Raw genomic sequence first — 27,387 nt, forward strand, 5'->3', positions numbered from 1 at the left:
GGGATTTAGAAGGTGAGTGCATGTGGCACTTGGGGACATGGGTCGGTGGTGGCCTTGGCAGTGCTGGGGGAATAGCTGGACTCAACAATGCGAAGGGCTTTTCCAACAAACAATCCCACGACTGTGTGTACATTATCCATCTCATACACCTTGCCAAAGACACTGTGAGCTGGGGGATGCAAAGGGAAATACAGGATGTTTCCAGGGTTGAAAAAAAAAGCCACCAGGAAACAGATCTATACAGAGAATTTCCATTAAAACTCCAACACGGATTTTAACTACAAGACTTACAGTTTGCTAATTGCTATTTAAGTTTAGCTTGTGGATGACAAAAGATATCCACATTCCAGAAGCATGGTCTAAGAAAAATCTTTATTTTGTACTTCAAAAGTCAGTAAGTACTTCAGAAAGATCTTACACGGTGTTGCAGTCCTGCTCAAAATGATCTCCAAGTTATCATTACAGTTCCTCAAGAATTTACAAGCTTGAAGTGACTATCCTATTGACCAGAGCAGTCTACATTTTCTGTGTTGAGACCAAATTTCTACTTTTAAGCCAAACACAGATGGCACAGACAGTTCTAATCAGACTTCCATGATAAACATTTTTTATTGATCATTTTCTGTAAAGCAAAGTTTGAAAGTGCAAAAATATATGTAAAAGAGAGAAATTAAATCAGGTCCAGTTCTATCTTTATAGAGATTACGAAGTTAGACATAGGGATGACAGAGCCACAGCAATTAAATACATATCACAGAAACATTTCTAATTTTAACAAAAAGTTGTGAAATCCAACTTAGCAGCAACTTGGAAGGCAAACTCTGAGGAAAAGCACTGCAGGGTTTACCCAGAGGGGAGGGAGGAGCTGAGCTAAAAGGAGCAGCAGCCACCTCCCCCAGAACGGTTTATTAAAGCAAGAACCCAGCATCAAAGCACATGATAAATAATTAACATGCAATGCCTTTGTGATAAGGTACTGAACTTGAGCTTTCTCCTAAGGTAAATGATTTGTAAATGCAAATTCGTCCAGCTGCTCCTTTCCTGCATCAAAAGCCTGCTCAAAGATAGCATTTATGAGCTATTTTTGTCAAATATTTATACTATCTTAATCAGGTTTTGAATCACGTGTGCTCTCGTTGGTATATAAAAATGCAGGGCAGTTGCAGTTACATAAACTAAAGAGTTTGGGGGGTTTAAAAGTTGGTTTTTGCCTACTGGTCTATTCAAGTTCACTCTTTAATTATCTCACCTCATTCACAGTGAGCAGTAACACACCTGCAGAGACCATTCCAGTTACATTCCTCAATCCAGCTTTCCCTTCACATGCAGATAAGAAGGCTTGGAAACAAGTATTACGTTTTTTTATTCTAAAAGCATTTTGGAAATGGCACCTCAAAATGAAATTACATCTGCACAGCAACCACTGAAGGCTGTGTTACAGCCTTGGAAGGGTGTAGAAGCAATTACAGCAGGAGTATGGATGTTTCTGACGCCAACTGCTGTAAGTCTGCACAAATGTAACTGTTATTATCATTAAAGGCTGAAGAATGAATTAAATGTGGCTCTGCATTTACAGTGATACCCAGTTTGGTCAGCATCTAACACCTGCCTATCAATCTCTAGGAAAACTGTCTGAAGGAGAATTTTCCAGGCGATAAAGCAAACAGCGTTCTTGTTAGCAGAATTCCAAAGCTCTGCCTAAAAAGCTGTAACAGCTTCCTGAAAACAGAAATATTCCTGCTCCTTTGCAGAGGATGGGTAATGGCTCCTTACCCACACAGCACTCCTGGATAGCCGTGAAAGAAGATGAAGTCCTGTTTCCGAAACCACTTCTGAGAAAGTTTCAAGAAAACCAGCAGTAACAACAGGATAGTTCCCTGGCTACTTGGTAACAGACTGGCCCCACCCCACCAGTACCTGAAAAGTACCTTAGAACTTTGTGACATAAAACTACTTCTAGGCTTTCTTGTATGACCAGAGTCAGCCAAATAAATTTTCAATCTTTGGGTTACTGATATAAAGCATCAACTCAACCTAACATCTACTTAGCACACTGAAAGTCTGCATAAGTCACAAGAAATCAGATGCCAGTAACATAGGTAACACTGAATGTGTTGTGATTTGACGTTCAGTTCACCAATCCAATCCAGCTTTGCATCCCAAGGGAATCGCAGTCAAGAGGGGCAGTGAACCCAGCTTTGGAAATTATTCTACAAGGCTCTCAGGACCACCAGTGAGGCACAACCTACAAAGGCCAGTTGTTATTTTATTTTTTAAATGAACACCATCACCCTCCACTCATCATGCTCACACACAAAAACCAAAAGGCCATCAGCACACAAGTTAAGAATGATGAAGTTACTCACATGGCAGGAGCTAAATTAGATTTAAGCAATCAATATGCTCCATATATTCATCTGTAATAACAGAAACAAGCACCTGATAACCTTTCAAAGCCTTCTGAAGAAACAAGATGTCTTGAATGGGCTAAACTTGGAGAAAATATTTCTTCAACATCATGCAACACAAAAGTAAAAGCAAAAATCTACTTCTTATCTCAATAAATCAGTAAAGGATATGCTTGAAAATGCTAAAGCCATAAATGCCCAGGATGAATGTGAAAGCAAAGATGAAGCCCCAAGGCACAGGCTCAAGCTCTGCTATGGAGCCATGAGCAGTGATGCCTCCACAGGAAGTTCCAGAGTGAGCAACAAACATCACAAACCAAATTGCACACAAAGATCAGACCTAGCACAGAGAGATTTTCAGCTCCTGTGAATGCTGGCTTTTTCCATTTAGACTGATTTCCTCAGTGAAATGAAAAAATGGCAACAACAGCAAAGAAAACAACTGGAAAACGTTACTTTAGAAAACCAACACTTCAGATTTGGGGCTATTCATGCTGTTACCATGAGCACACGAGATTCCAGTTGAGCTGTTGAGCTGAACCAGGAAAAGCCTTTAACTAGCACTGCCTAGAATGTGGAGTGCACTGGATCCTGCTCTGGGTGCATCTGATGCCTGGTTCTCCTCTTTCCATGTTCAGAAGTCAATTCTCCCTTCCAGAAGTCTCAGATGTGAAATACAAAAACCTCTATTCACATGCTGTGGTGTTGCCTTGCAGACTCTGGCCCCTCAGTTTACAGCAGACCTACAATATTTACATCACCTACAAGAAATCCTATATGTCTGCACTCACAGACAACACATTGAAAGGGGTAGAACACAAACCTACACTCAATGGAACAGCCAAGGTTTTCCAGTTGTGCCAATAGGACCCTCCATTTTCTGCAGCTATGGTTTGTGTGCGTTTTCTTTCATCCACATTTCCGAAAAGTTACACAAAACCACAACAAGGTGGGTACCAAATCCTTGCACTTATCTCAAGCATCTCTTATCTCATACTATCCAGGTATTTTTCAAAACCTACCATAACTTCAAATAAGGAGATAAGTAAAAAGAATCCATAGCAACAAAAGAACTATAGAACCTAAAATTAAGGCTCTGAAGACCTGAAGTAGGTATGAGCAAACAAGAACATGTGAAGATTTGGATAAATAAGCTATTTTACACTTCAAACAGAAGACATGCCTTGCCAGATTCCAGAAAAGGAAGCAACTTGGGAAAATTAAGGAGGGCTGTCCCACCCAAAATCTGTGGTACAGTCTCTAAGAGCTCTTAATGCTAATGAAAATAGTGTCCCATAAAATGTATTAAATCTGCTGTTGCAAATGAATAAGAACAGACTGCTGTGATTTCAGATGGAATCCCTGGGACGCCCATCCCTTCACCATAAACAAAGCACGGTGCACTGCACCCTTACAGGGGCTGGCAGAGGTTGTTCTACCAGCCCCATGATTTCTACCTCAGCATTACCAACATCTCCCTCAGTAAAAAGGGGTAACCAAGACAAATCAAAACATTCTACCCTTATCTCCTCTGCAGAGAACCACCAAGAACACTGCCAAACAAAGCCCAGTGCAGGCAAGGAGCAGTTTTCCACCTCCTCAGGTACACACCACTCAGCTCCCCAGACATGCACAGCCCCAGCACTTCATCTCAACCTTCATTTTTCCCTGAGAAAAACTGAGCAATGTCATCCTGAGCCATTCAATTGGCTGCATTCTCCTCACTCTTGGGGGCCTGGTTTGTCTGCCAAGAGTGCTTCCCATTTCCCTCCACGACCATATTGTCACACCCTATGACATTTAAATTTTTCTTATGCTTCCACCAGGTTTCCATGAAGTGCTAGCCTTACAGGATTTCATTATTGATACAGGGATGATTGTGAAAGTCCAGGCCCCAAAAAGCTACAGTACAGCTGTTAAAAATGATACATTACACAAGACAAGCATCATTAATTAAGGTTCCCTCTGGACTTCTGCGAGTGTATTCAGAGCTGTCAGGCCTCCATCCTTTTCTGAAACCACAACCCGTTGGGCAGTTTTGCATATTTTTTTTTCCTCAAGGCTAAGTATTTTAAGATGAAACCTGTAGGTTTATTCCCACTTCAGAACCAGACAAACAAATGAAATTTCAGCGTGGGAAAAAAAGTTACAAACCAAAGCAGTAATTAAAGCTGAACTGAGAATTCATTACCAATCTGAAAATGAACTTTTATGAAACATTTGTTTTTCAATCAATTTACTAATAAATAGTGCCTACTTTCATACAAAGTTTCAGTCTATAGATCTGGAATCTATCTGCTGAAATGCATATTAATATGGAAGATTAAAATGGTGACGTGAGACACAATGTTATTTTGCTCACAGTGTTTTTCATATTCCAATTCTACGCCAATCCCTACCCCCACCAGAAAAGCAGTGGCAGCGTTCCCTGTGCCCATGTCACCCTCTCCCTCCTGCCAGCATGAGGCAGAAGAGCAGGGATCTGATCCAATTCTCTACATCCTCCACAAACACTTAAGAAAACCCATGGAAGGGCACAGTACCCCCTCACTGCAGTGGCACTGCCAGCTTGAAACATTGAAACTAAACACCAAAATAGGATTAACACTTGGCTACAACTTAATCTCGGCTGTGTTTCCTATCTGGCCAAGCACATTTCCAATGGAAGACTCACAAATCGATGACAAAATACATGGGTTTTCTGCAAGGTGAGCACTGACAGCCCACCACTAAAAATTCCAATCCCAATGGCACTGGAGCGTGCTACAAACTGCTGAGGTGTCCTACCATAGCAAAAATGTTTTTGGATGCAGTTTTCCTTTATTTCCCGTTTTTTATACTTCCTTCCTTACTTGTTTTCAAACAGGAACATTTGGTTTTATAAATCACTTTTGGAAATATTTCATCTTCTTGTTAACACCCAGCTTTCCCCTCTGCTATGCACAACACTACAACAGCCATAATTTCAAGTAATTTTTCAGTTATTTAGAAGACATGTGGGTGTGACACTTGGGGACATGATTTAGTGGTGGACTGGGCATTGCTGGGGAAATGACTGGACTCAATCCTGGAGGGTTTTTCCAGCCTAAATGATTCTGTGTTTCTTCTGATTATTTTTTTAAAGCAATGTGACCTCTCTTAAAATTTTGAAGACAAGTTAGACTCCACTTCTCAATTTTAAAAGTCATGACAGGTCTAATGACTTGAAAGACTTTTGGCAGCCTGTTCTACTTTTAGAAGGAATATCCAAACACCTCTATTTGTGGCTCTCCCTTCCTCACTACAGTTACATTATAAGGTTTCAAGCACGAACCGCAGAGCCATGTTAAGAGAAGATGTTCGGGCTCATTAACTACAGAGGAAAGCCAAGAAAGATGAAGCTTATACAGGGCTTGTCTCCATCTCAGTCCAAGTGGAAGTAAGCTGTGGGACAATTACACTGAGAACTAGGGAATGAAAAAAAATCTGGAAGCTGCCTCCAAGTGCTCAAGTCTGTTAGTGATGGCAGTAACACAAAGGTGCCTCTGCCAAAAGGAAGACGAAAGAGGAAGAAATGGAACCAACACAATCACAGCTGGAGCTTTTACTTCCCAGGCAATGTAGGGAGCAGTGCTGTGTTATAAATACACAATCTAAAATATAGAAAGAAACATGAAGACAAACTGAGATTTACCATGGCTCAAAATACCATCATAAAGCACACAAAAAATGAAGTAAAACTTGCCCAGAGAAGCACTCATTAAATGGCTGGAAACTCCATGCAGAACATGAAATAAATGGAAGCTGTAGATAAGCACAATGTCTCTTCAAAACCATATCAAGTGTAACTTAAATATGTTAATAGGCAAGAAACAGCAGCTGAGGCTACACTGGTACAGCCCTCAGCCTGCTGAATGCCCAACACACAGCGTGCTCTGTGCTGCTCACCCCGAGGTCAGCAGCAGCACTGGACACATGTCATGAGTTAAAAACACATCAAACGAGATAAATTCATCAAAGTATCGTAATAATAACAGCAGACAAGTGTGCTGGCTACTGACACATGCTCTGACCCACTGTCACAAAACCTGACAGCTTCAAGACATCCAAGACAGGCATCAGACAAAAACAAAGGTAAAATATATTTTGATTCCATATATATGAGCTAGAATTAAAGCCCTTCGTTAGTTACTCAAACTTCTAAGACAAAAAGAGAGTTAAAAAAACAAACAGATGGCAATGTCCAACAGAACTATACTGATGAAGCACTGAAACCCCAAAGGATATCAAGTACGTAGGTGCCTACCAGGAGAGACAAAATGAAATCTTAAGAGATCAGCAGGCAGATGGGGTTTTAAGGTAATAACAAAACAAAACACAATAAAAACACAGTAAGATTCATGCCCATATACGTAACAATTAAAATCTGATCTATATATAATAGACAGTAGTGCACAAATTCTTTGAGTAGACAGATGAATTAGTGGGTTATTTAATCACAAAACAGGTTTTCCACTTTTGTAAGATCTCCAAACAAAACTGCATGACTAGAGGATACCAAAAATTATCACCAAGCTGCCATGCTTTGATGAGACCCAAAAGAACTGAATCATCAAAATCCACACCATCAACAACAGTCCATCATATGAGTCAAAACCTCTGCAACACATTAAGGAAAAGAAGAACAATAGAGTAAAATGTGCAAATGGAGAAGTTCAGGCTAAGCAGAACATCTGAATTTCGTCAGTGGTAACCAGCACCAAGCCAGCTGCACAAACAGCTCCACAGTGAAGAAAATTCACAGCTAACATATGCAGAACAACACACTTTGAGGGGGGAAAAAGCTCTCTCTGTTGTACAATTCACTGTTTCTAAATCAACGTAAAACAAGATTGCTCACTGGAAAACTATAAAAGCTAGAATGTCAGAGGAATAGGAAAATAAAATATTGTTGCATGACTGAATGGCCAGTACATTCCTTCCCCAAAATGCCATACTCAGTCCTGGTCATATCACAACAACAAACCCAAAGCTGAACCAGAAAAGTTCAGAGACTGGCAATGAAAATCAGTGATGCCATAAAAAAATACCTAAGTTTATGTATTTGGACTCCAGGTGACTTCCCAAGCTGAGCAGTCCTGTCTGAACAGCACATTATGGATTTAACTGTAATTTCTTTCCTACTAATACATCCAATCCCAAAACATTCAGAAGCAACAAGTGGAGTGATAGGTTTAGTGTTGATGTAAAAAAAAAAAAAAAAATCCTTTAGAGTAATTTATTACTTTTCATTAAAATTAAACCTCTTCTCTTTTTGCACAAATCAAACAGCTTGTGGTTGTTACACACCCCAGGGAATCACCCAAACTCCCAAGAAACTTTAGCAGCAAAATATTCCAATTCCTTCACTGCCTTCAGTTAGGACAGCTTTAATGAGAAAAAAAAAATAGTTTAACTGATGCAAAAAGGATTTACCATAAATTGATAGTCGGCTTATTTTATAAAATTAAGATGCTCCTCCGCATGAATGGTAAAAATGGTAAAAACTCTGGAAATGAAAGCACCTAGTAGACCACATAAAGCAGACTTTCAGTTTTCCTACTGAACCCTGCAACTGTACACATACAAATCAGGCTTATCTATTTATATGGAATTAATCAGGATTACCACTTTCATCTTGGCAATTTCACTGGAGGACGAAATCAATAGCACCCAATCAGTAAAATATGACTGTTTCCACTGCGCTGAGGCATTTTCTCTATAAAGAACTATTCTGCCTTTTTAAAAAATCAATAGCCTAAGGCATTGTATTTCAATATTGGAGACCCAGAGCTGTATTCTGGCAGGACAATCCAAGCAGCACCCCAGTGTTTGAGGCAGCTTTTCCCTATCAGCCCAGCACACCAGAGAAGCAAACATGGGCCTGTGCCTCCACGGCCATTCCCAAAGGCTGCACAGAGACTTTGGAGCTCTCAGGGGCTGAACACCTAGTCCACAGCCCGCAGAGGAAGGTAAAAAAACCCTTCTGAATCCAGCACGGGAGCTGCAGTCTGGGCCCTGCAGCCACTGAGACTCCTACAAACTGGATAAACAGAAGTGGAGCTCCCCTTCTATCAAGTGACATCCCAACATCAGCACCGATTCCTCATGGGAAACCAGCACTAATTAATTACTAGCAACAACTCCAGTTATACCTCCTCATAGGCAATGCAAAGTGAGACTTTAAACATCCTGTATCTATGAAACCACTGCATGTTTAGAAAAGTTGGCTACAAACACTGGCACACATTTTACACATAAATTATCTCCATGAAACTGGTGATGACAATAAAATTCACTTTCAAACCCCCTGCGACACTCAGGCTAATGTTACCTAAGTTAAAGTTCTGCTTTCAAGCTATAAAAACATTAAGCAGAATATTGCTCCTTGTGTCATTTGCCTAAACTCCCACATCATTTCCTCACTCATTTATTATGATTCTCCTTCTCTTGGCCATGCAACAAACTCCAGTTAGGTGCCTACAGAGTCTTCAGACTTCTGGCTGAAGGTTAACCTCGTGTAAATCACAAGGGCATTTTATCATCAGGAGCAACCAAATAGTCTTATTTGTATAAGGAAATATCTACCATATGTAACTTCCTTACTTACATTGATAAGTTAGCACAGGGTAACCAAGCCAAGTTTTTTTTTATGACACTTTTTGTTTGCTGTTTTTCACTGTGATGAACATTAGGCACAGGTGTGTACACACCTGACAACTTTGAAACTGAAGTGTTAGTTTATTAGGAAAGCTTCATAAGCCAGTCAAGTAATTTTCTTAGATGACTAATAAACATGCAGTGTAAAAGCCATATGCAACCTGTCCATATGGAACAGGAATATCAAGCAGGGAGACCGGTGCTAAACTGACTTGGGACGTAACCGAGACCTGAATACTTCTGCTCTATTTTTAACTTGGGATATAATTAGAAATAATCAAGCAGCACACACAAAACAGAAACAAATGACAACCTGCTGTTTCTAGGGTCCCCAGCTGATCTGTGCTGCCATCCTTAGCCTTCCATACCTCCTCCCCCCGCATTACTCCCCAGGAAGAGCATCCCTGGCAGCAGCACCTGGATGCACTTCCCAGCTTGCTGCTCACAGACCCCTTCAGTTCTGGACTCCTCCTGCAGCTCCAGGCCCACCAACTGCTAATTCTGCTCCATTGGGACTTCCCAAACTGGCAGTTTGTCCTCTAAAAACAAAATACATATCAATTCCAAGGACTTCAAGAACACAAGGGAGAGACAGAACAAATTTCCTGCTTCTGAATAATCTCATTTGCAATCTTAATGGTGTATACAGGGTATCACAGCTTTCCTATTAAAAATTAAGTGACACCAGTTTCATTTTTATTTCTAATAATGCAATCTGTATAGATCCAGGTATTTATGCTTATCTCAACTCAGTTACAAACAGTTATAGGAGGCAGGATTTAGCTTAATTTGATGCTTCTTCTTGATTTGTTTTATTCCCTAAGCTAAGTGAAATGTCGTCCCAATTCTAAAATCAGCAGCTCATCTCACCTTATCTGCAGAGCAACCAACTACACTGGAAAAACACACTAATGTTTGCAGATATACAAATAAATGAAGTTATACAGTTTTCTCCTAAAATAATTCAGCTGCACTCTTTTCTTCTTCAGAGAGCCACAAAGAGCTATTTATAAATAGGATCAAATGTCCCTCCAACACACATGACCCCATACAAAGAATATGGGCTTTCAAATCTGCAACTTCTGCTCATTTATGGCACTTTTACCCACACTAAAACACCAGCATGAGGGTTTTTTTTGCATTAAAACCCCTTGTTCTGGACATAGCTAGCAGCACTTCAGCCTTGACAAGAAGCTAAAGCTCCACCTGGACCTACAAACCTAGTGCTCCTCTGCCTCTCCAGCCCTCAGTGTCAGCCTAAGGAGGCTCCTGCCAGCATCCTGAAGAGATCAAGCTTCGCCCAGAGCATGGAACAGAAGACAACACTACCCTCCTTCACATCTAAACTCCAACAGAACTTTCATGCCATGGAACATCTGCACCCAACTCCCTGTCCTATGAGCACCTGCCCATGTAAAAGTATGTGGAACATCCTGTATTTAGGAAAACTACTAGCAATTAGATGGGAAATAGTGTGAATTAAAATGAACTTCATCCACTACACATCCTCTTTATTGAGACAAAGAACTAAGAGAGCCTTTCTCTCTTTCCTCTGTAAGTAACTGGTACAAACACCCTCAGACAGGAAAAGCCCAGCTCCTGGTCCTCCCCAGGGATCCCACAGGACACATCCGTGGACACAGCATAAAAGCACCTTCCACAATAGAAAGAGAGGAGAAGAGGAGGAGTACACCAGAACTTCCAAGATTTCCACAATGATACTCCTACATTCCTGCTCTGATAAACAGCTCCAATGAAGGTTTTATTCCATATCATTTCAGCACATCACCCCTGCTCTGCAGACTTAATTCACATATTTGGCTCCAACAGACAGAACTTCACCTACTAATTTGATTTCCTCCAACCATAAAGCATTATTTTGAACTAGCAAAGAGCTACTAAAATAACCATAAGACTACTAAGCTGTCAGGAGAGCAGGAATATCAGAAAAGAATCACCACGTGGCAAGATTTTACACATCACAAAGTAACTTATCTATTACAGATGTTCTGCAGATTTGAGTCAAACTGCAATATTTTTCAAAAAAAAAAAAAATCTGCTTCAGACCTGGAATTTGCAAAGCTTGTACTGTGTAAGAAAAATAAATATATTCCCTGTCAACAGGAGTCAGCTCACATGGCTCCAACAGTGGTGTCCAAGATGAGAACCACTGTGGAAGATCCTGCTTAATGTAGTTTGAAACAGAACAATTATACCATTTAACGCCAGAATTTAACCATTCTTACTTTCCCAAATTGCTAACAAGTTGCTAAAAAACTCATTTGACCAGCAGTTTTTTCCATATTCCACTTGCACAGAGTTCTCTCTTAAACTATCAAGATTCAATCAACCTGCAGGGGGTATTTTTTTTTTTTTAATCCCAGCACTCAGCATTCAAGACCAGATTTTCTTTCAAGCATCCTACCAGTTTATTGCTGGCAAGAAGGAAATAAAGAAGTTACTTTTTCAAGCCGGTATTTGGCATAACGAGCAGATAACATCGCTGCAAAGCTAAGGAGGCTCCTGTGGTATTAATGGTCTCATGTAAGGGCTTTTGAGAGAGCCTTCTCCTGCCTCACCTGGGTGAGATTACGTTTTCCGTAGCCTATAAAGAACCAGGATTCAATCATGGACCATTAAAGACAACAATGGTAAAAGGTGTGAGAACTACCGCGGCTGAAACGCTGCCAGACCGCTCATTTCTGGGCTACTGCGGCAGTTCCCAGGCAAGTTGCTCTCTCTCCACAGGTTGCCGGTACCGAGCCCGTGCCGCTTCCAGCAGCCCTCCCGAACTGGGGCAGAGCCCGCCCGTGCCCGGCTCCCCTCAGGGGCAAGCCGCAAGCCCGATCGCGCTCAGGTGTGCCCCGCTCCCCTCACTGGTGAGCTGCAAGCCTGATTCCCCTCAGGTGTGCCTGGCTCCCTCCCCGGTACCAGCGAGCCGGGAGCACAGGTGGGTGAAGCGTTCCATCCCCCGCAGAGGGGGCTCCAGGTGCCCCTTGTTGGCGGGGAGGCACCGCCGCCGCTCCCCGAGGCTCGCGGTGGCCGCTGCCGGAGCCCGCACGGGGGGGCGCAGCGGGCTCAGCCCCTCGGCAGCGCTCGCCCTGCCGGGGCCGCCCCGGGCCCCGCCGCCCCCGGGACCCCTCCGCGCCCCCGCACAGCTCCGCGCCCGCCGCGCCCGGCGTCTCGCCGCGCTCTTACCCGTCAGGAGGCTCCGGGAGCCGCTCCGCGCCGCGGCGCCGGTCGGTGCGGGCTGCGCGAAGAGAAGGGCGATGCACAAGGAGCTGAGGAGCCGCCGGGCTCTCCGCGCCGCCATCGCTCCACTCCCCGCGCCCGGCAGCCGGGCTGCACCCAGCGCCAGCCCCTCCCCCGGGGGGGCTCCTCCTGCCTTCCTTCCCTACCGGGCGGGCTGCGCGGGGGCGGCGGAGGGAGAGCGGCGGGCGGGCGGAGCGGCCGCGCTCCCTCCCTCACTCCATCGCGGGCCGGGCTCCGCCGCTCGCTCGCTCCGTCCGTCCCTCCCTCACACGGACCCCGCGGGGCGCGCGCCGCCTCCCGCCCGCCCCCGCCTCGCGCATGCGCGCGCTCCTCCCCTCCCGCCCCCGACCCCCGCGCCAGGTGTGCGCGCGCCCGTCCCCCCCCCCCTCCCGCCGCGCGCGCCACCGCGCCTGCGCGTGCGCGCGTGGGGGGGCGGGGCCGCCGCCCTCTCCTGAGGGGCGACGCGTGCCCCCTCCTCCCCTCAGGCGTTCCGTGCGTAAAGTCCGCGGGTTTTAACGCAATAAATCCGTGCTTTCCCCTCTCCTGGACCGGCCCAGCACGGGTGCGGGACCTGCGCGTTTCCCGCACGTAGAAACATGGAAAACCTGACGGTTCGGCACCAATCCGAGTATCCCCGCTATGTGGCGAGCCGGAGGGTGTGGGAAGAGGGAGCCCTGCTCTGCCATGGTGCTGGTTACCAGCAATCCAGAGCCGCCAAGGAACCCGAAATCCAGCTAAATGTAGAAAAATAACTTGCGGAAACTTGTTTTCTTGGGGAGCGACTCTGCTGCTCTGTTCGGGATGCCGCCTCTCCAGTAAACATGCTTCTCAAAGGTAAATAACGTGAAGAAAAGGCCAGACGTGCTCTTAAAAGGCAAATGCAATGTATTTTCATCCTCCTGGGGGTAATTAGTTTTATACAGCATTTGCCATTCAAATCCAAATCACTATAATGCCGCATCGTTACCAGCCCGTTCCAGCCCTACTGCCAGATCCAGTCTCCTTAGAAAGGACACAATAAAAGCTATAAATATACATTCCTCCTTCATTAATCATATGGAGTGTACTCTGATATTTTTTCCATCTCAGCTTGTTTCCCACTAAATTATATTTTTACAATACACACGGTGTCCTGGTTCATTTTACTATTGACTAATTGAATCGTCTTTCAGGACATAAATTACATGGGACCGGGGCTGGAGGTAACCAGGAGAGAGCCTGACCCCTGGGGCACTGCAGGATGTGAAATATGGGCACGTCCCCTGCAAAACACGTTGCAAAACATTTTTAAACGAAATTTAAATAATCTGTTCCCAAAAAAACAGGCTTTAACGCTGGTTGTGAGACTCCTGTTAAGGAAAGTTTCCCTTGATAACCTCGGTGTGTGTGGCAAGGGTGTCCCTCTTGTTGCAGGCAGCTCTATATTCCCGTGAAATTCTTCTTGATCCAGCGGGATTTGCAGATTTGTTTATGGAGAGGGTTTTCTGCGAGGCAGAGGCTGGCAGAGTGCACAGTGCCCCAAACGCAGGTGTGGATTTTGCTGTACAGGGATGTGGGGATGCACACAGCAAATTAAACACTGACGTGACTGCAAAGCACCAGCTAATACAGGTGTCTGAGGCATCTCTCCTTGTGAAGCTTGCTTCATTATTTTATGTTTCTGTCAGGAAACAGGGGGTTTGGCCACTAAAAATATCCCGGGGCATTTTCACAATGGAATAATTACCTCCTCAGAAGGATGTTTGGGTTTCTCCAGCTTACCCTTGCCGAGCTACGCTGCTATCTGATATGCCACAAGGATTACCAGCAACCAGCTGCAATTTATCCTGAAAATGGAAGTGGTGATTAAAAGGCAGGACTGTAGCGTAACTCCTATTAAAGCTGGTTAGCAATTCCCATCGTAAAATCCTGCCCTCAGTCGCAGTTTAATAGGGCCAGCCTAACCACTGTGCTGAAATTTAGGCATCTGAAGTTCATACCTTGGGTTAAATTATAAATATTTCTCCTTCTGTTCCTTTTGTCAGGGATTTTCTAGTCTGAAAATGAGAGTGGCCACTTTGTCAGAGGTGTTGCCTCAAACCCTGCTATGAAAACCCTCCTGAAAGTCCTGCTGGTTCTTGGCAGGGGCTTCCTGGCACTTCCACTCCCCAGCAGCTCCATCCTCTCCACAGCCCAGGGCTGTGGGATCAGAGCTGGACCTGCAGCTCCAGTTCCTGACCATGCCATGTCTGCAGGTAGGAAGGGCGGACCTGTCCTTCCAGTCTTCTTGGGAAAGACAGAGCAGGAAGCTCCTTGAAAAACACACAGTGGGGACAGGAACTGGGTCTGGGACAGGTACGTTGGCAGGCACAGAGGCTCTGGAGAGAGACAGGTTCTCCAGGGTGGTGAAAGGGAATGAGCCAGAAGGAAAAACGGGTCTGCCTGGAGGGAGGGATAAAGCAAAGCTCATAAGAAAGAGTCTGGAAGCCAGGCCGCTGGGAGAAGACTTTAAACCAGAGTGGAAATGGGAGAAGTTGCTGGGAGGAGGATGTGCAGCCTGAGAGGACTGCGAGCTGTCCCTGTGCTCTGCTCAAGGTTTGAGGAAGAGCTTGCTGGGCAAAGGGGATCAGATGGAAGAGCTGGAGTGGGGCAAGGGAAAAGGACCCCAAGCCTGGTGCGGCATGCAACATGGCCTTTGGGAAGAGGGAATTCACTAGAGACAGTGATGTAGGAATGGGAATGACAGAAACTGGGGGAAGGAGGCAGAGCAGAAAGGTGAGGATTTAGGAATGGGAATGAAGACCACCTGGAAAACAGTCAGCAGGTACCTGAAATAGACTGAAGAATGTATCTCACCCCCTTGGAGTGCTGGAGCTTGTGTCAACCATGACATCCCTCACAGAGGGAAATTTCCACATTGCTGATGGCCTGCAGCGATGTCAACCCAGGATTACATTACTGGGGTTATCTCTACTTGGGAAGGAAGTACATATTCCATAAAGCAAGAGTACTCAGGCTGCACAGTAACACACTCCCTAGTTATCAAACACCAGGATAAAGGCAACCGGTGCAGGAGGATATGCCAGGCTCAGACACTGAACCAAGGTCAGGGAACCCAGGCAAGTGCCTGAACAACTTCCACCCCATTTACTGCAAAACTCAAACTGTTTTGTGCACCTTGTGAGGAACTGCTGGGCAAGCAGGCACAGCGCTGTGGGTGGGGCAGGTGACTGCTGCTTTCAGAAAGGATTTTTAGCCTCTGGAGTCTGTGGGATGCAAAGCACAGTCTCTAAACAGAGCTGCCCAGCGCTGCACTAATTGTGCAGTCAGCACTGCCCAGGTGCCTGGGCTGACATTTTGAAGACTGACTTGCAGGAATTAAGAACTCTTGCAGATAAATCTGCAATAACTGAGAATGTATACAACTACTGACTCAATTAGATGCCTGGCCATGTTCTACTTTATGACAAAATCAGGCCATTGAGTATTTCTAATTGGATCTCTGAAATGAAAAGATATTTTTTACTATTCTGTCTGTACACCCAAGTTCCTCGTCTGTAAAATAAGGGCAACACAAGTTCTCACTACAGTGTTGAAAAAATGAATTAGTGTTTGTGAAGCACTTGGATACCATAGTGATGAGTCCCATGGAAAAGCTCAGGAGGAAATGAATAAATCTGTCTTCAGAACAATATTTGAATAGTCTGCTGTAAATAAAGCACAGGCCACACAGTGAACAGCGAGGAGAAAATAAAATTATTACTTAGTGAGCACAGTCTATTCTGTACAATGAGTGAGGCCAGGAACCTGTTGAAAGAGCAACGTGTGATCTAATTAGAATTAAATACTGTATCATAATGCAAATGCATGGAAGGGACAAATTACAGTTGCATAGGCCACCTTAATGTTGGTATTTCTAAACTTTTAGTCTCTTGAATATAAAAAATAACTCCAATGTTAGGTGCAAAGGTGTAATACACATGTATAAATGATTTCCTCACCCTTTAATAGTGGGAGACAATATATTTACCTCCTCTACCTCAGCCACTTAAGTGGAAAAAGTGTTTTTCTCCTCTTGGAGATATCTCAGCCTTACAGCCAAGATTTAACGCTGTCATTCACATGCTGACGTAGAGATTTAAATCCAAAATTTACCTTCTTTGAGAGTCTGTGCACGATGATCAGAGACAGACTATTCTCCAGAGAGGGAGCCAGAGGAGGACCTTCATTTCGGTGATTAAAATTTTGTGTTTTGCTTGGAGTGCTTCCCATTCCAAACCAGCCCCCTGGTTTTGGTGCAGAGGCAAGGTTATGGAACAACAATTTGCCTGATCTTTGTGACTTCTCAGTCCCGAGGCTACAGTGAGCTTTCCCGACTCCTGCTGAGACTTGGAGCCGCTTCAGAGCGGCTGTAAATTGCACTGGGTTATCTGTCGCCCACAAGAAGGGTGATGGAATTAGGATTGCACTGTTCAGTGCCACTCTGGTCGTGCCTATTTTTCTCATCGTGATTTCTCTATTGCTTAGCAGGATGTGAGGTGACACTCAATCGTTACACCAATTTATTGTTATCCAGAGAATTTTCCGTTCCCAGGCATCCTCTGGCAGCTGGTAAAGGCAATTTTGGATAAGAAGGGGCTGCAGCACAAATAAAGATGTGGCTCGTTAAGTTTAAGACTTAGAGCTATGAGATACCTTCACTTTAACCTGCTGTGCTTCCTCCCTTGCGTGAGGCATTGGCTCCATTCATGGACAGCATCTGGCACATGGCCTGTCCGATTATTCCCAATCTCCATCCTGATTCCAGCACCAGTGCCCAGCAAGGTGTGCTGTCTTTCATCCTTCAATAGGGGCTAGATTTATTTTTTCATTTATTTTTCACATTTATTGGTCACAGATGTGGTTTTGCAAACTGCTCTGAGGTTAAAAGTCATCCTCTGGACTTTGCCAAGCAAATTCTAGGTTAGCAGGTCATATGCCAGAAACCCTCCAACCCCAGCATATACTTCTGTCACTCCTGAGGTCAACAGCAGTTCCAGCTCCTCACTGGAATCAGGGAAGGTCATAAATGGAGGCAGAGCTTCCAAACACTGAGCTGAGTTCCCTGAGATGGCTGAGAGGAAGGTGGAGCTCCTGGAGTGCCCCGTTGACAGAGTCTGAAACACAAACAGGGTAGTTGGTGTAAAATGCTTTTAAAGGCTTCCCTTGCCGAGAAAGGGAGCTGCTGATGTCTAATCCAATGTTTGTTTATTTAAGGTTTTCAGAGATATATGGAGGGAACCTAAAATCCAAAACGCAGGGTTTACTGGAATCCAATCTCCAGTTTAAAAGAAAAGGGATTTGTTATCAGGAAGTGCACAATAATGTGGGATATGGGTCTCTGATCATCCAGAAGGAGAGAAATGCAAGTAACACCTAAGGGGAAAGGCTGATATTACTGCAGTCCATGGGATTTTTGTCATCCATGTCAGTAGCATGAGATTGCATCTTGGGAAGCCTGTCATGGGATGACACCGTGCCACAGGTGCTCACAGTGACTGTATTTTCCTGTTTTGGTGGTTGTCATTAGTCCCTGCTCTCAGATGAGATCATTACTGGTGACACACTGACCACTCCATTCTGCTTCCCCACTGTCCATGCCCTCACTTTTCCAGTGTCCCACTTCTCCCTGAGCTACAACTCATCTTTGGACTGAAAGACTTTGCACATCCAGTAAGAGAGGAGACAGATGATCCATGCCCTCTTGTGCAAACAGGATCAGTCTCCTCTGCATCTTAAAAACCACATAAGCCAGGCAAGGATTCCAGGTGATGTTTATCCCAAAGCTTTTCCAGCAATCCCACAAGAATGTTAATTACTGACATCAACAATCTTGTTCTCATTCATATAACAGGTGTGCCTAAAGGTCTTACCTGAGGTTGTGTTAGATACCGTAGGATCGCACAGGAGAAGCACAGAGGGATTTTAGTCCAGGTTATCCTGACAGGAAGTCAGAACCATGGAGAGGTGTTGAAGGTAGAGCCAGCAGAGCCACCTTTCACATCTCCTGAGTCCCAGTGCTTCTGCTCTGTAAACACCATCACATTTTCTCCTGTGCCAGGGGAAGTGAGACGGCAGCGGTCTGAGAGAATTCAAAGCAAGAGGAAAACTGTGGAGAGGAGAAAGGATAAGAACAAAAGGAAAAGAATTGATGCTTAGTACACAGAAACAGTCATTTGCCTCTGGGCTTGGGAATTCAAAGAAATAACCTTAGACCAACAGCTGAGGATGCTTGAAAAACACAGCCCATCGCTCCTGGGGATCCCAGCACACCTCACAAACCTCACCTTTGCCCATGGCAGGAACCAGCAGCACCACAGCCTGGCCCTTTCTGTGTGTTACCTGAAAGGGTCAGCTGAGGTGTTGGGTCATATGGCTGGAATCAGATGTGCTGGGGGATTCCTGGAAATGGAAAGAAAAGGCCACATTATCTGTGAGAGATACAAACACATCAGCCAGAGTTAGATGAGCAAGTCCACACCTAAAACTTGAGACCAAACAGACTTGACTGTTGTGTCAACACCTACAACTCCCACAAGTGGCCTTCCTTTTGGTCTGTATCTCAGACTCTGATTTTAGGTGTTTAAAACTGAATATATAGAAACAATGATACCAGGAGTAATTTGCTTGGACATAGCTGAAGTTGTCCCTCTGCTTTAAATGGCAGGAACTGGAGGCACAGCGTGCTATTAGAACCTTGTGCTGGAAGAGTAAATATAAGCAAAATTACCTCAGTCTGCTAATTCAACAATTCAAAACCAGTCATTGCTACAATGTAGTGAAGACAGGGACAGGGACAATGAACCACAGAAACAGGAAGGCATAAAGAATTTGGACAATAGGCTGGGACAGAGACAGAGTCCTGTTTGCTATAATAATCTTGTTCATGCACTCTCAGCCCTTTAAAGTCATAGTTTTGGCTTTGCTTCCTCCAACTGGAATGCTCAGACAAACCACATCACCCTTTCAAATGCTAGGAAGGAATTTCCTATAAATATAATGGATTTTTCATGGAGGAAATATTGGACTTCTTCATTTTTACCATGTTACCTGACAAAGGAACAAACTTGAACAGTTGTAAAATTAAACTTTTCACAACAAGACCTGGTTAACAAAGGGCTTCCATCCCCCAAGTTTATAGAATGTCACAGAAGGGTGCCTGGAGCACTGGTGGATTCTTTTGCCACAGGATCTGTACATTGTCATCACGGGCTTCCCAAATCACCATCCTGCCAGGAAAGGTTGTGCTGCAGCACCTGGGAACACTGCAAAATTCTGGACAAGACCTTGGTGATGTAGCTGTCAGAGGAGAGCATGGCAGTCTCTTCCCAGAGAGCAATGGCAGGAATGCAGCCCTGATTTGCTAAGGAGAGAAACAAGCTTCTGTTCACAGCAGTTCCTGGTTTAAAAGCAGAGTTATTGACTCATTCTGCACGCATTTTATTTTTAAATCATTCTAACCTCTTGTAATTCTTAAGCATCTCTAAAACCAAAGTGAATTAGCCGACATTCCTTCCTACTGTTTCCAGTGCAACTTCTTACCCCACAGCACAGTCTGACTCTTTCTCAGCTGTAGGACTGAGCACTATGGGGACACGAGGACAGTTTAAAAAGCAAAGAACCCACTTTGTGCCAAGGGATGGTGCTGTACTGAGAGCTCTGGCAGGGAGAATGTGGGCAGCCTTCAGACAGGTGAAGAGTCTCACTCCTCAAGCTCCAATCTGACACTTCTCACAGACATTAATTTCACTGGTTTTGTTGTTGCTTAAGCAACCCTTCAGGTCAACACTTCTGCAAAAACACCACCTTTCTCCCACCTTTCCATGCTCGTCCCAGGGGACCAGTGATCAAAGGCAGGAAAGCAAACCAGGGGCTCTGATGGGATGTGGAACATGGGTGATGGAGCCGTGAGCCCATAGGATCTCCCTGACAGGTACTTGGCACATCAGGATTGCTGGGTCTGCTGTCACACAGGGGTTCTACCACTGGTGTTATTCCCTCAGCATCTGAGTGGCAGGTTTAAAATAAAATTATATGAATGCTACAGGCTGCAGGCCCTGGCTGAGCCCTGAAGTCAGACAAATTGAAACAACAAATATGCCTGGATAGCAGTTCCCTAAGAAATGTCATCCTTCCACTGCTCCGCTGTTCCTCCTAACAGAACCTGACGGGACTTATTGACTGCTCGCTATTCCTGTAACTGCTTCGGAAGTTATTGATTCTGGGAAATATGAAATGTGTCTCAGAGAGGTCAGAATGTGCCTCTGTGTCCAAGTGAGACACTTAGGTCTGCAGAGGCACTGAATGAGGCAGAGGGAGCAGCAGGAAATGAAAGGTGGGGAGTGAACCAACAGGGATCAGTGGGGTTTGAACACCACTGCCACAAGAAGAGGTGAAGGTGCCAATCCAGGTTCCTTGTGACCAGAAACCACCACAGTGTAAATGTTGCCCAGGCTGTTGCTCCACCTGCTTTCCTCTGCACTAATACACATTTGTAAGGGATGCTCTTAGAAGGACAAAAAGTTGAAACGCATTTCCTCCTCCCATAGAGGAAGGCACATTCTGGCAGGAGAATATGGGAGGAAAATGCTTTTATGCTATACAGGCAATGAACATTTTGTGCACAAGCAAAGATGCCTTCACATTCCCAGAGGAATTCAGCTAAAAAGCATCACTTCCAACAGCTGGAGAGAATTCAGACGCTTGGAACAAACTTATATTGCTAAAAGTGGGGAATTGGTCAAGAAAGATGTTCAGGCTATCAGAAGTTGTTATCAGAAGTGTCCTTCGTTTCTGAAAGCACAGAAGTGTAGGTATTCAACAAAAATCAATTTCTCAAAATGACTCTCCTTCCGTGACCGAAAACCTTTGGTGAGGGCTGAAAAGAAATTGAGGTTTATGTCTGTATCATATGGACATTTAGATTCCACGAAGCAAAGCAATGGTATTTTTCAGCCATGAGCCCTCTGAGGCAGGTAACAAATAACAGAGATTTGACGGAGGGAGAAAAGCTTTCTCACAAATCTCCTGTTTTCCCAGTCCCAAAGGGCTGCAATCTGCCTCTGACTCCTCTTCCATGCTGCTGCTCAGTCCATGATCTTTTGGGTTTGTGTTTTTAGGTGGGAGTCCAGCATTTTCCTGCTGACCTCCAGCAATCAGTAGCACTCAGCTGCTCCTTCTGGGGTGTCATCGTGGTGTCCACCACTCCTGAGGCCACCAGGACATTCTGGGAACCACTGCCTTTGGACAAGGCAGCACAGGGGACCACAAGGAACAGTAGGACTGACATTTGTTTTTATGTTTACTGCTGCTACTGCTGTTAACGTGTATTGTTGGGTTTTTTTTTCTAAAGATCAGAGTTCATGAATTACGCTCAGCCTAAAAAGAAATCTATAAAAAGTATCAGTGAAAGACATCAGGAAGAAAAAACTCATAACCACTCCTGTTCTCTTACTCTCTATTTTTTTGTTGTTGTTTTTGAAGTTCTTCATCCAGTTTCAGGCAAATGCAGCAGTGCCTGGGGTGTGGTGCTTCCAGAAGATTCCTGAAGAAGCACCTGCTGGGCACAGGCTCCTGCTGTGGGAAGGGAGCAGTGGGAACTCAGACACAAGAGCAGGTAGCTGCTGTTTCCACACCAGGAAGAGGAGGAACTTGGTCTTGTTCCTGGCTACAGGTGGCTCTGACACATGAAAGGTTTCACTAATTCTCAGTCAAGACAAGTGAATGATGGCTGTCCTGTTAGGAGTGACTAAGGAAAGATATCCTGCACTTCACCTAAAACTGAAGAATGGCAAGTTTAGATGGGATATTGGGAAGAAATTTTTGGCTGTGTTTGGTGCTGAGGCCCTGGCACAGGGTGCTCAGAGCAGCTGTGGCTGCCCCATCCCTGGAAGTGTCCAAGGCCAGGTTGGACAGCTAGTGGAAGGTGTTCCTGCACGTGGCAGAACGTGGAACAAGGTGGTCTTTAAGGTCCCTTCTAACCTAAACACTTCTGGGATTCTGTGATCAAGAATGAGAGAATGCCAACACAGACTGAAATGTGGACAAAATCCCCATTTGGAGTTCTTGGTCCCAGGGTGGGTGGGGTGACACTGCAGCAGGAGGATCCAAACCACAAAGTTAAGTGAATATTCAAGTTGTTCACCAACTTAGGAACTTCTAGGAACTTAATTAACCCCAACACAACTCTACATGCAGACTTTGGGGATGGAGCAGTAACACTGCTCTAAGTCAGCTCCCACAGTGGGGATTTCCCTTCTGACCAAAGAGCTCCCTTGGTCAATGTATGGGGAAACACAGACAGCAAAAAAGATGGTGGGAAAACTTAGCAGCATTTACAGTTGTGTTGGAAAGCCTTGTTCACATCAAAACACCTTCCCCAGGTACCTGAACCAGAGAATGGGGATTTTAAAAACAAGGAAAACCTGCCCAGAGTGTTCAGTAAATCTGAAATGAGAACACCCACCTTAAAGCTTACCTCCTATATGGGATTTTTACCTGACACCAGAGGAAAGGTGAAAAGGCTTACAGCTCTGTGAGAGATAATGACAGAACTGACAGCAGTGGACTCTGCTGGGTCACCAGAGAAAGGGGGGAACACAACCCTTTGTGATTACAGTCAAATACAAATAAATATGTTGGAAAAGAACATCCTCTATTTCCTGCAAGCAGTAAAGTTGGGGGGGAAATGGCCTATGACAAATATTTTTCTCTGCTGGAGGCAGCAGCAGGGCTCTGACATGCACATTGGAAAACAGACCATACGTTTGTGCATATTCAACAGCCCCACTGGGAGACATCATTTCTCAGGCTGCCATTGGGGTTGTGTTTGGCACTTGAACTGTTTCGGGGGCTTTGATAGTCCAGGATCTGTGTAGAAGATGTTTTGTTCTGAGGGAAAAGAGCACAAGCACATGACTAGAAGCCCTGATAACCTTTTGAAAAACCCAGACCAGCAGAGCTCAACAACGCAACTCCTTTGTAATGGAAATGCCATACCTAGGCATGAAATTAGGAAAGCAGTGTGTACAAGTGGGTTCCAAGAAGATTGAAGTCTTCCCCAAAATTCCTGCCCCAGCAGAAAAGGATGTAAAGTTAGGACACCTCTGAGTGGTGAAGTGTCGACCCAATTTAGCTGCCCAAGCAATCAATGACGGATCTTTATGAGTGTTCAGGAGCCCTAACACACAGATCTTCCCAGGGAAACTGAAAGGAGCTAATTAATAGCCCAGATAAACAGAATGAAATGCAAAGCTGGACATAGATCTTTACAGGCTGGTGCTGACTGCGCTGAATTCTCTCCTTGCACTCCCAGCTGACCCCACTGAGGCATCAAGATTAATGCTTGTGCAAAAAGCTTTTGCTTTCCACTTTTTGTAAAGCACTTGCAGACTATCTACTCGAGTGTTTCACCTGGCTGCAATTAGAGATAGTTTAGTCTTGACCTACAGACTTAGGTGGGTGTAGTTTTGCTCTCTCCATCCCGTTCTGAGCACCCTGAAGTGATACCTCTCTGTCTTTACTGCTCTGGCTGCCAGGACATGAATTCCCTAATAATTGAAACTGTTTAATTTCAAATTGCTCAGCTCTGTTCGTGCCACTTGCCCTGTTTGCAGTGCAGTTTGGGACTCTCTGGTGCCCTGAACTGCAACGAGGTGATGTCACTGAGTTAACACACAAACCCCTGGGGAGGAGATGTGGAAAAGTCATGGGAATCCTCCTTGTTCCCAAGAGGTGCAGCACAAGGGCCCTCAAAGGAGCTTTAGGAGGAGTTCCAAGGCTGGCCTTGAACATGGGATACTTCCTGGACACGTACCTGGGGTCATTTGGCCTTTTCAAGAACAGGTAAAGAGACGTGAGCCTGCTTGGGGACTGGACTGCTCCAACCATGGGACACATGGCCAGCCCAGCAGAAGCAGCTCCTGCCCTCTGCCACCAGACTGCCACCAGCTTTTGATCCAAGTATTTTAGGGAGAACATTCCCCTTTCTCCCAGCTCCCACTTCCTCACACACCCACTTGACTGAGGATGAGGAGCAGGTTCTGCTTGGCCTGATTTGGAAGGGAGACACAAACCCCACTGGCCAGGATCTGGAGTTATCCAGCTGTACTTCAGTCTTTCCTGTCCCATCATTCTAGTGACCCAGAAGTCTGGAAAATAAATCATATTTGTAATTGTTGGGTTATTCCTCTACACAAATGTATTCTTTCTATTAGTGCTGTGTATGAGGATATGCAGAGAAAACAGGAATGTTCTCGGGATTGGAGACCAATGGGCAGAACATTTTTTGCAGGCCCACACAAAACTTTTGGGTTGTCCCAAGCCAATGTCCCAGAAGGACATCAGAGTCAGCACTTTCACTGCTGAAATTACCCACAGCCAAGATAAATACATGAAATATTAGTGGGAATATTGAGAAATAACAAAAACTGGTGCAGAAACCACAGTGGAATGTGCTCGCAGGGACATGCACAGGCACAGCCTGTCCAACAGACTCGTGGTCATCCACGATCCTGGCTCACAACCTACAGCCATTCCCTGAAACCTTCCACCAGCCTGAATTCCTTTTGTACGAAGGGAGTCTCGTGGCCTGTTTTAAAGCTCTAACACCTTCATTTTGGTTCAAGCTCAGCTTCTCTCCAGGACTAATGGGCATTTGGGAAGCTGTGAAGATCACAACATCATTGTGGGAGAGAAAACTGTTCCCCCCTGACATCTCCCGCGGTCTGTGCCCACAAACCTCAGGGTCCATCACACAGCCTTCAGTCTGCATGGGAAGAGCCAGCTGGAACCTCTGGAAACCTGGAATGCTCATAGGATTGAGGAAGGGGTAAAGCACAAGCACTGGCCCCTTCTCCAGAAGCTGCACACCAAGATCCCAAATCAGTTCTTACTCCAGTACTCAGAAACTCACTGGAGTCAGAGCTTTGGGATTTAACTGCTGCTGGAAAAGGAGGAAACGCCTGTTTGCATGCACAAAGATTGTGAGTTTTCATCCTCTGTTCCAGTGGAAGTTTAATCCAACAGTCCCCTTGCTGTGTGTCCAGTGGCCTGGTCACCACTGCCTTAGGTGAGCACAAATCCAATGGACTGACGTGGGAAAGCAGCCTGGGCTGAAGATGTGCTCACATAGCTTCATTTAGATCTTTCCTGATGGGAGAATTGAGAAGCAAAGATGTTCCCACCAAACCTACTCATCCAATTACTGGAGCACTTTGAAAATGTGATACGGATCAGAGGAACAGCCTGCGCTTTTCCCAGGACAGAACAGGAGTGTGCAGACACTGCACTTTTGGGAAGCTTCAGGAACCAGACACAGGAGCTTTGTGGCTTCTCTTCATTGGTTCTGACTTGCTCTGACTCCTCACCTGCTCACCATTAGCACCCCGTGGTGCAGTTGTGTTTGACATCCCTGTAACAGCCCCTGATTTATATGGCCTCACACAATCCCTCCTCCTCTGCACGGCCTTGGGAGCAGCAGAACAGACATTCTGAAATGGAACTCCTTTGAATCAGTCACTGCCAAAGGAGCAGACACCTTCAAAGAGCATTATCTCTGTGAATCAAACTTCACCTTCCCAAATGATCTCTTTTTTAAATGAAATGGAGCTTTTAGGGTTTGGCAGAAGCGGACAAATACTCCAGTGGACAGACTTAAAAAAAACAGGTGAAAGCATGACTGAGATTCAGAGTCACAGCATAAAGGAGGGAAAGGATCTAGGGAGAAATCCAATGTGCCACATTCATCACTCACTCATTCAATTACAAGGATTTGAGCAACTGTCCAATGAAGGGAATTCAACCCCCCCAGTTTTACGGTGTACCTCTGATGCTTTTCCACATGGCACTGCAGGAGATGAGCCATGCTCCTTTCTACACCCATTCCCAACAGAAAATCTGCAAACCATCACCACTGATGTTCCCTAATTTAGAATCCATGTCCTAACGTTCTCTGTCTCCAAAGCATGGCCACCACATAATGCCCTGCTTGCTTTAGGAATGTGGTTTTCCTTTGGTCCGATGGGAGCACCACGATTACGTGCTGCACGTGCCAGAGAGGCAGGGCTGGGTGGGGAAGGAGAAGGGAGGCTTCAGCTCACAAGTGATAGTACCTATTTCTGGCTCCACAGCCAGGCTGTGCTTCTCCCACTCTGTTTTGATGCTCCAACACATTTCACTGGAGATGTCACCAATCCCAGGCAGTCACGACAATCTGGGGTGCTGGGATTCAGCCTCGTGGGGGAGGGAAGACAAGCAGCAATTTTTCTGAAGTCTGTGGCAGGAACAAATGGATTTGTGGTGACTGTTATTTGAATATTAGTATTTAGATGAGGCTATTTTTCAGTCTGAATGTACCATTAGAACACAGGAGATCTACACCTGGCTCTTCCTTCCACCTGGCTGCAGTGGGACATCGCCTCTTCCTAAACTTCCATGGTGAGGTTTTCAGATCTGGTTAAACATCTTGCAGAACCAAATGCCCTCTTGCTCCCCACTGCCTGGGAAACTCAAAATACATAAAACACAAAATACAATCTCCTGGAGGGAATTAATATCTTACGTGTGTTTTACATAACTACAGTGCCTACTTGGGGTGCAGAGGATTTTCCCAGAACTCCAAATGTTGCAGTTCCCACTGTTGTTAAGTGACAACTTATTTACATGCCAGAATTCTGAGGCAGCACAAGCCAAGGTCTCTGCTCACATCACCTGTTGCAGGTACCCCCAGGAGGTTGTGAGAGGCTTCCCTCTCCATGGCTGTGCTTCAGCCACGTGAAGGAGGAAGCCCAAAAACCCTCCTGAAACTGAGCACTCGACCCGGGCGCCTCAGTCCACGCCAAAGGGACTCCCCACAACCAGGCCACCCTGTGCCTCCTGCCCCAGCAGCCTGGTCCTGCCTGGCACCGTGCCCCCAGCCCTGCAGCACTGAGCAGGGAGGGGAGACCAAGTGTGGCTGCCCATCCCTGGAAGTGTCCAAGGCCAGGTTGGGTTGGCTTGGAGCAACCTGGGACAGTGGCAGATGTCCCTGTCC

General features: G+C 45.3%; 1 protein-coding gene and 1 long non-coding RNA gene across 10 annotated transcripts in view; both read right to left on the bottom strand.

The window, feature by feature from the left end:
* NEO1 (neogenin 1) overlaps window positions 1–12,582 on the bottom strand; it is a 168,687-nt gene extending 156,105 nt beyond the window's left edge. For 4 of the 9 annotated variants that reach the window (XM_077785860.1, XM_077785859.1, XM_077785857.1 and 1 more), the window contains exon 1: window positions 12,285–12,580. In XM_077785860.1, coding sequence (XP_077641986.1) covers window positions 12,285–12,399 — 115 coding nt within the window. In that variant the 5' untranslated portion in view covers window positions 12,400–12,580. Of the gene's footprint in view, window positions 1–12,284 lie in introns of all 9 variants that reach the window. The other 5 variants (XM_077785861.1, XM_077785858.1, XM_077785863.1 and 2 more) reach the window with 3 other exon arrangements.
* Window positions 12,583–16,055: 3,473 nt separating this feature from the next.
* Window positions 16,056–27,357, bottom strand: LOC110483905 (uncharacterized). Its single transcript, XR_002467651.3, has 4 exons — window positions 26,468–27,357; window positions 18,644–18,758; window positions 18,230–18,465; window positions 16,056–17,473 (listed from the first exon to the last, which is right to left on the bottom strand). It is a non-coding gene; the product is annotated as an uncharacterized LOC110483905 (long non-coding RNA).
* Window positions 27,358–27,387: the final 30 nt, after the last annotated feature.

Source organism: Lonchura striata, chromosome 11 (assembly GCF_046129695.1).
Source record: "Lonchura striata isolate bLonStr1 chromosome 11, bLonStr1.mat, whole genome shotgun sequence".
NCBI lineage: Eukaryota > Metazoa > Chordata > Aves > Passeriformes > Estrildidae > Lonchura > Lonchura striata.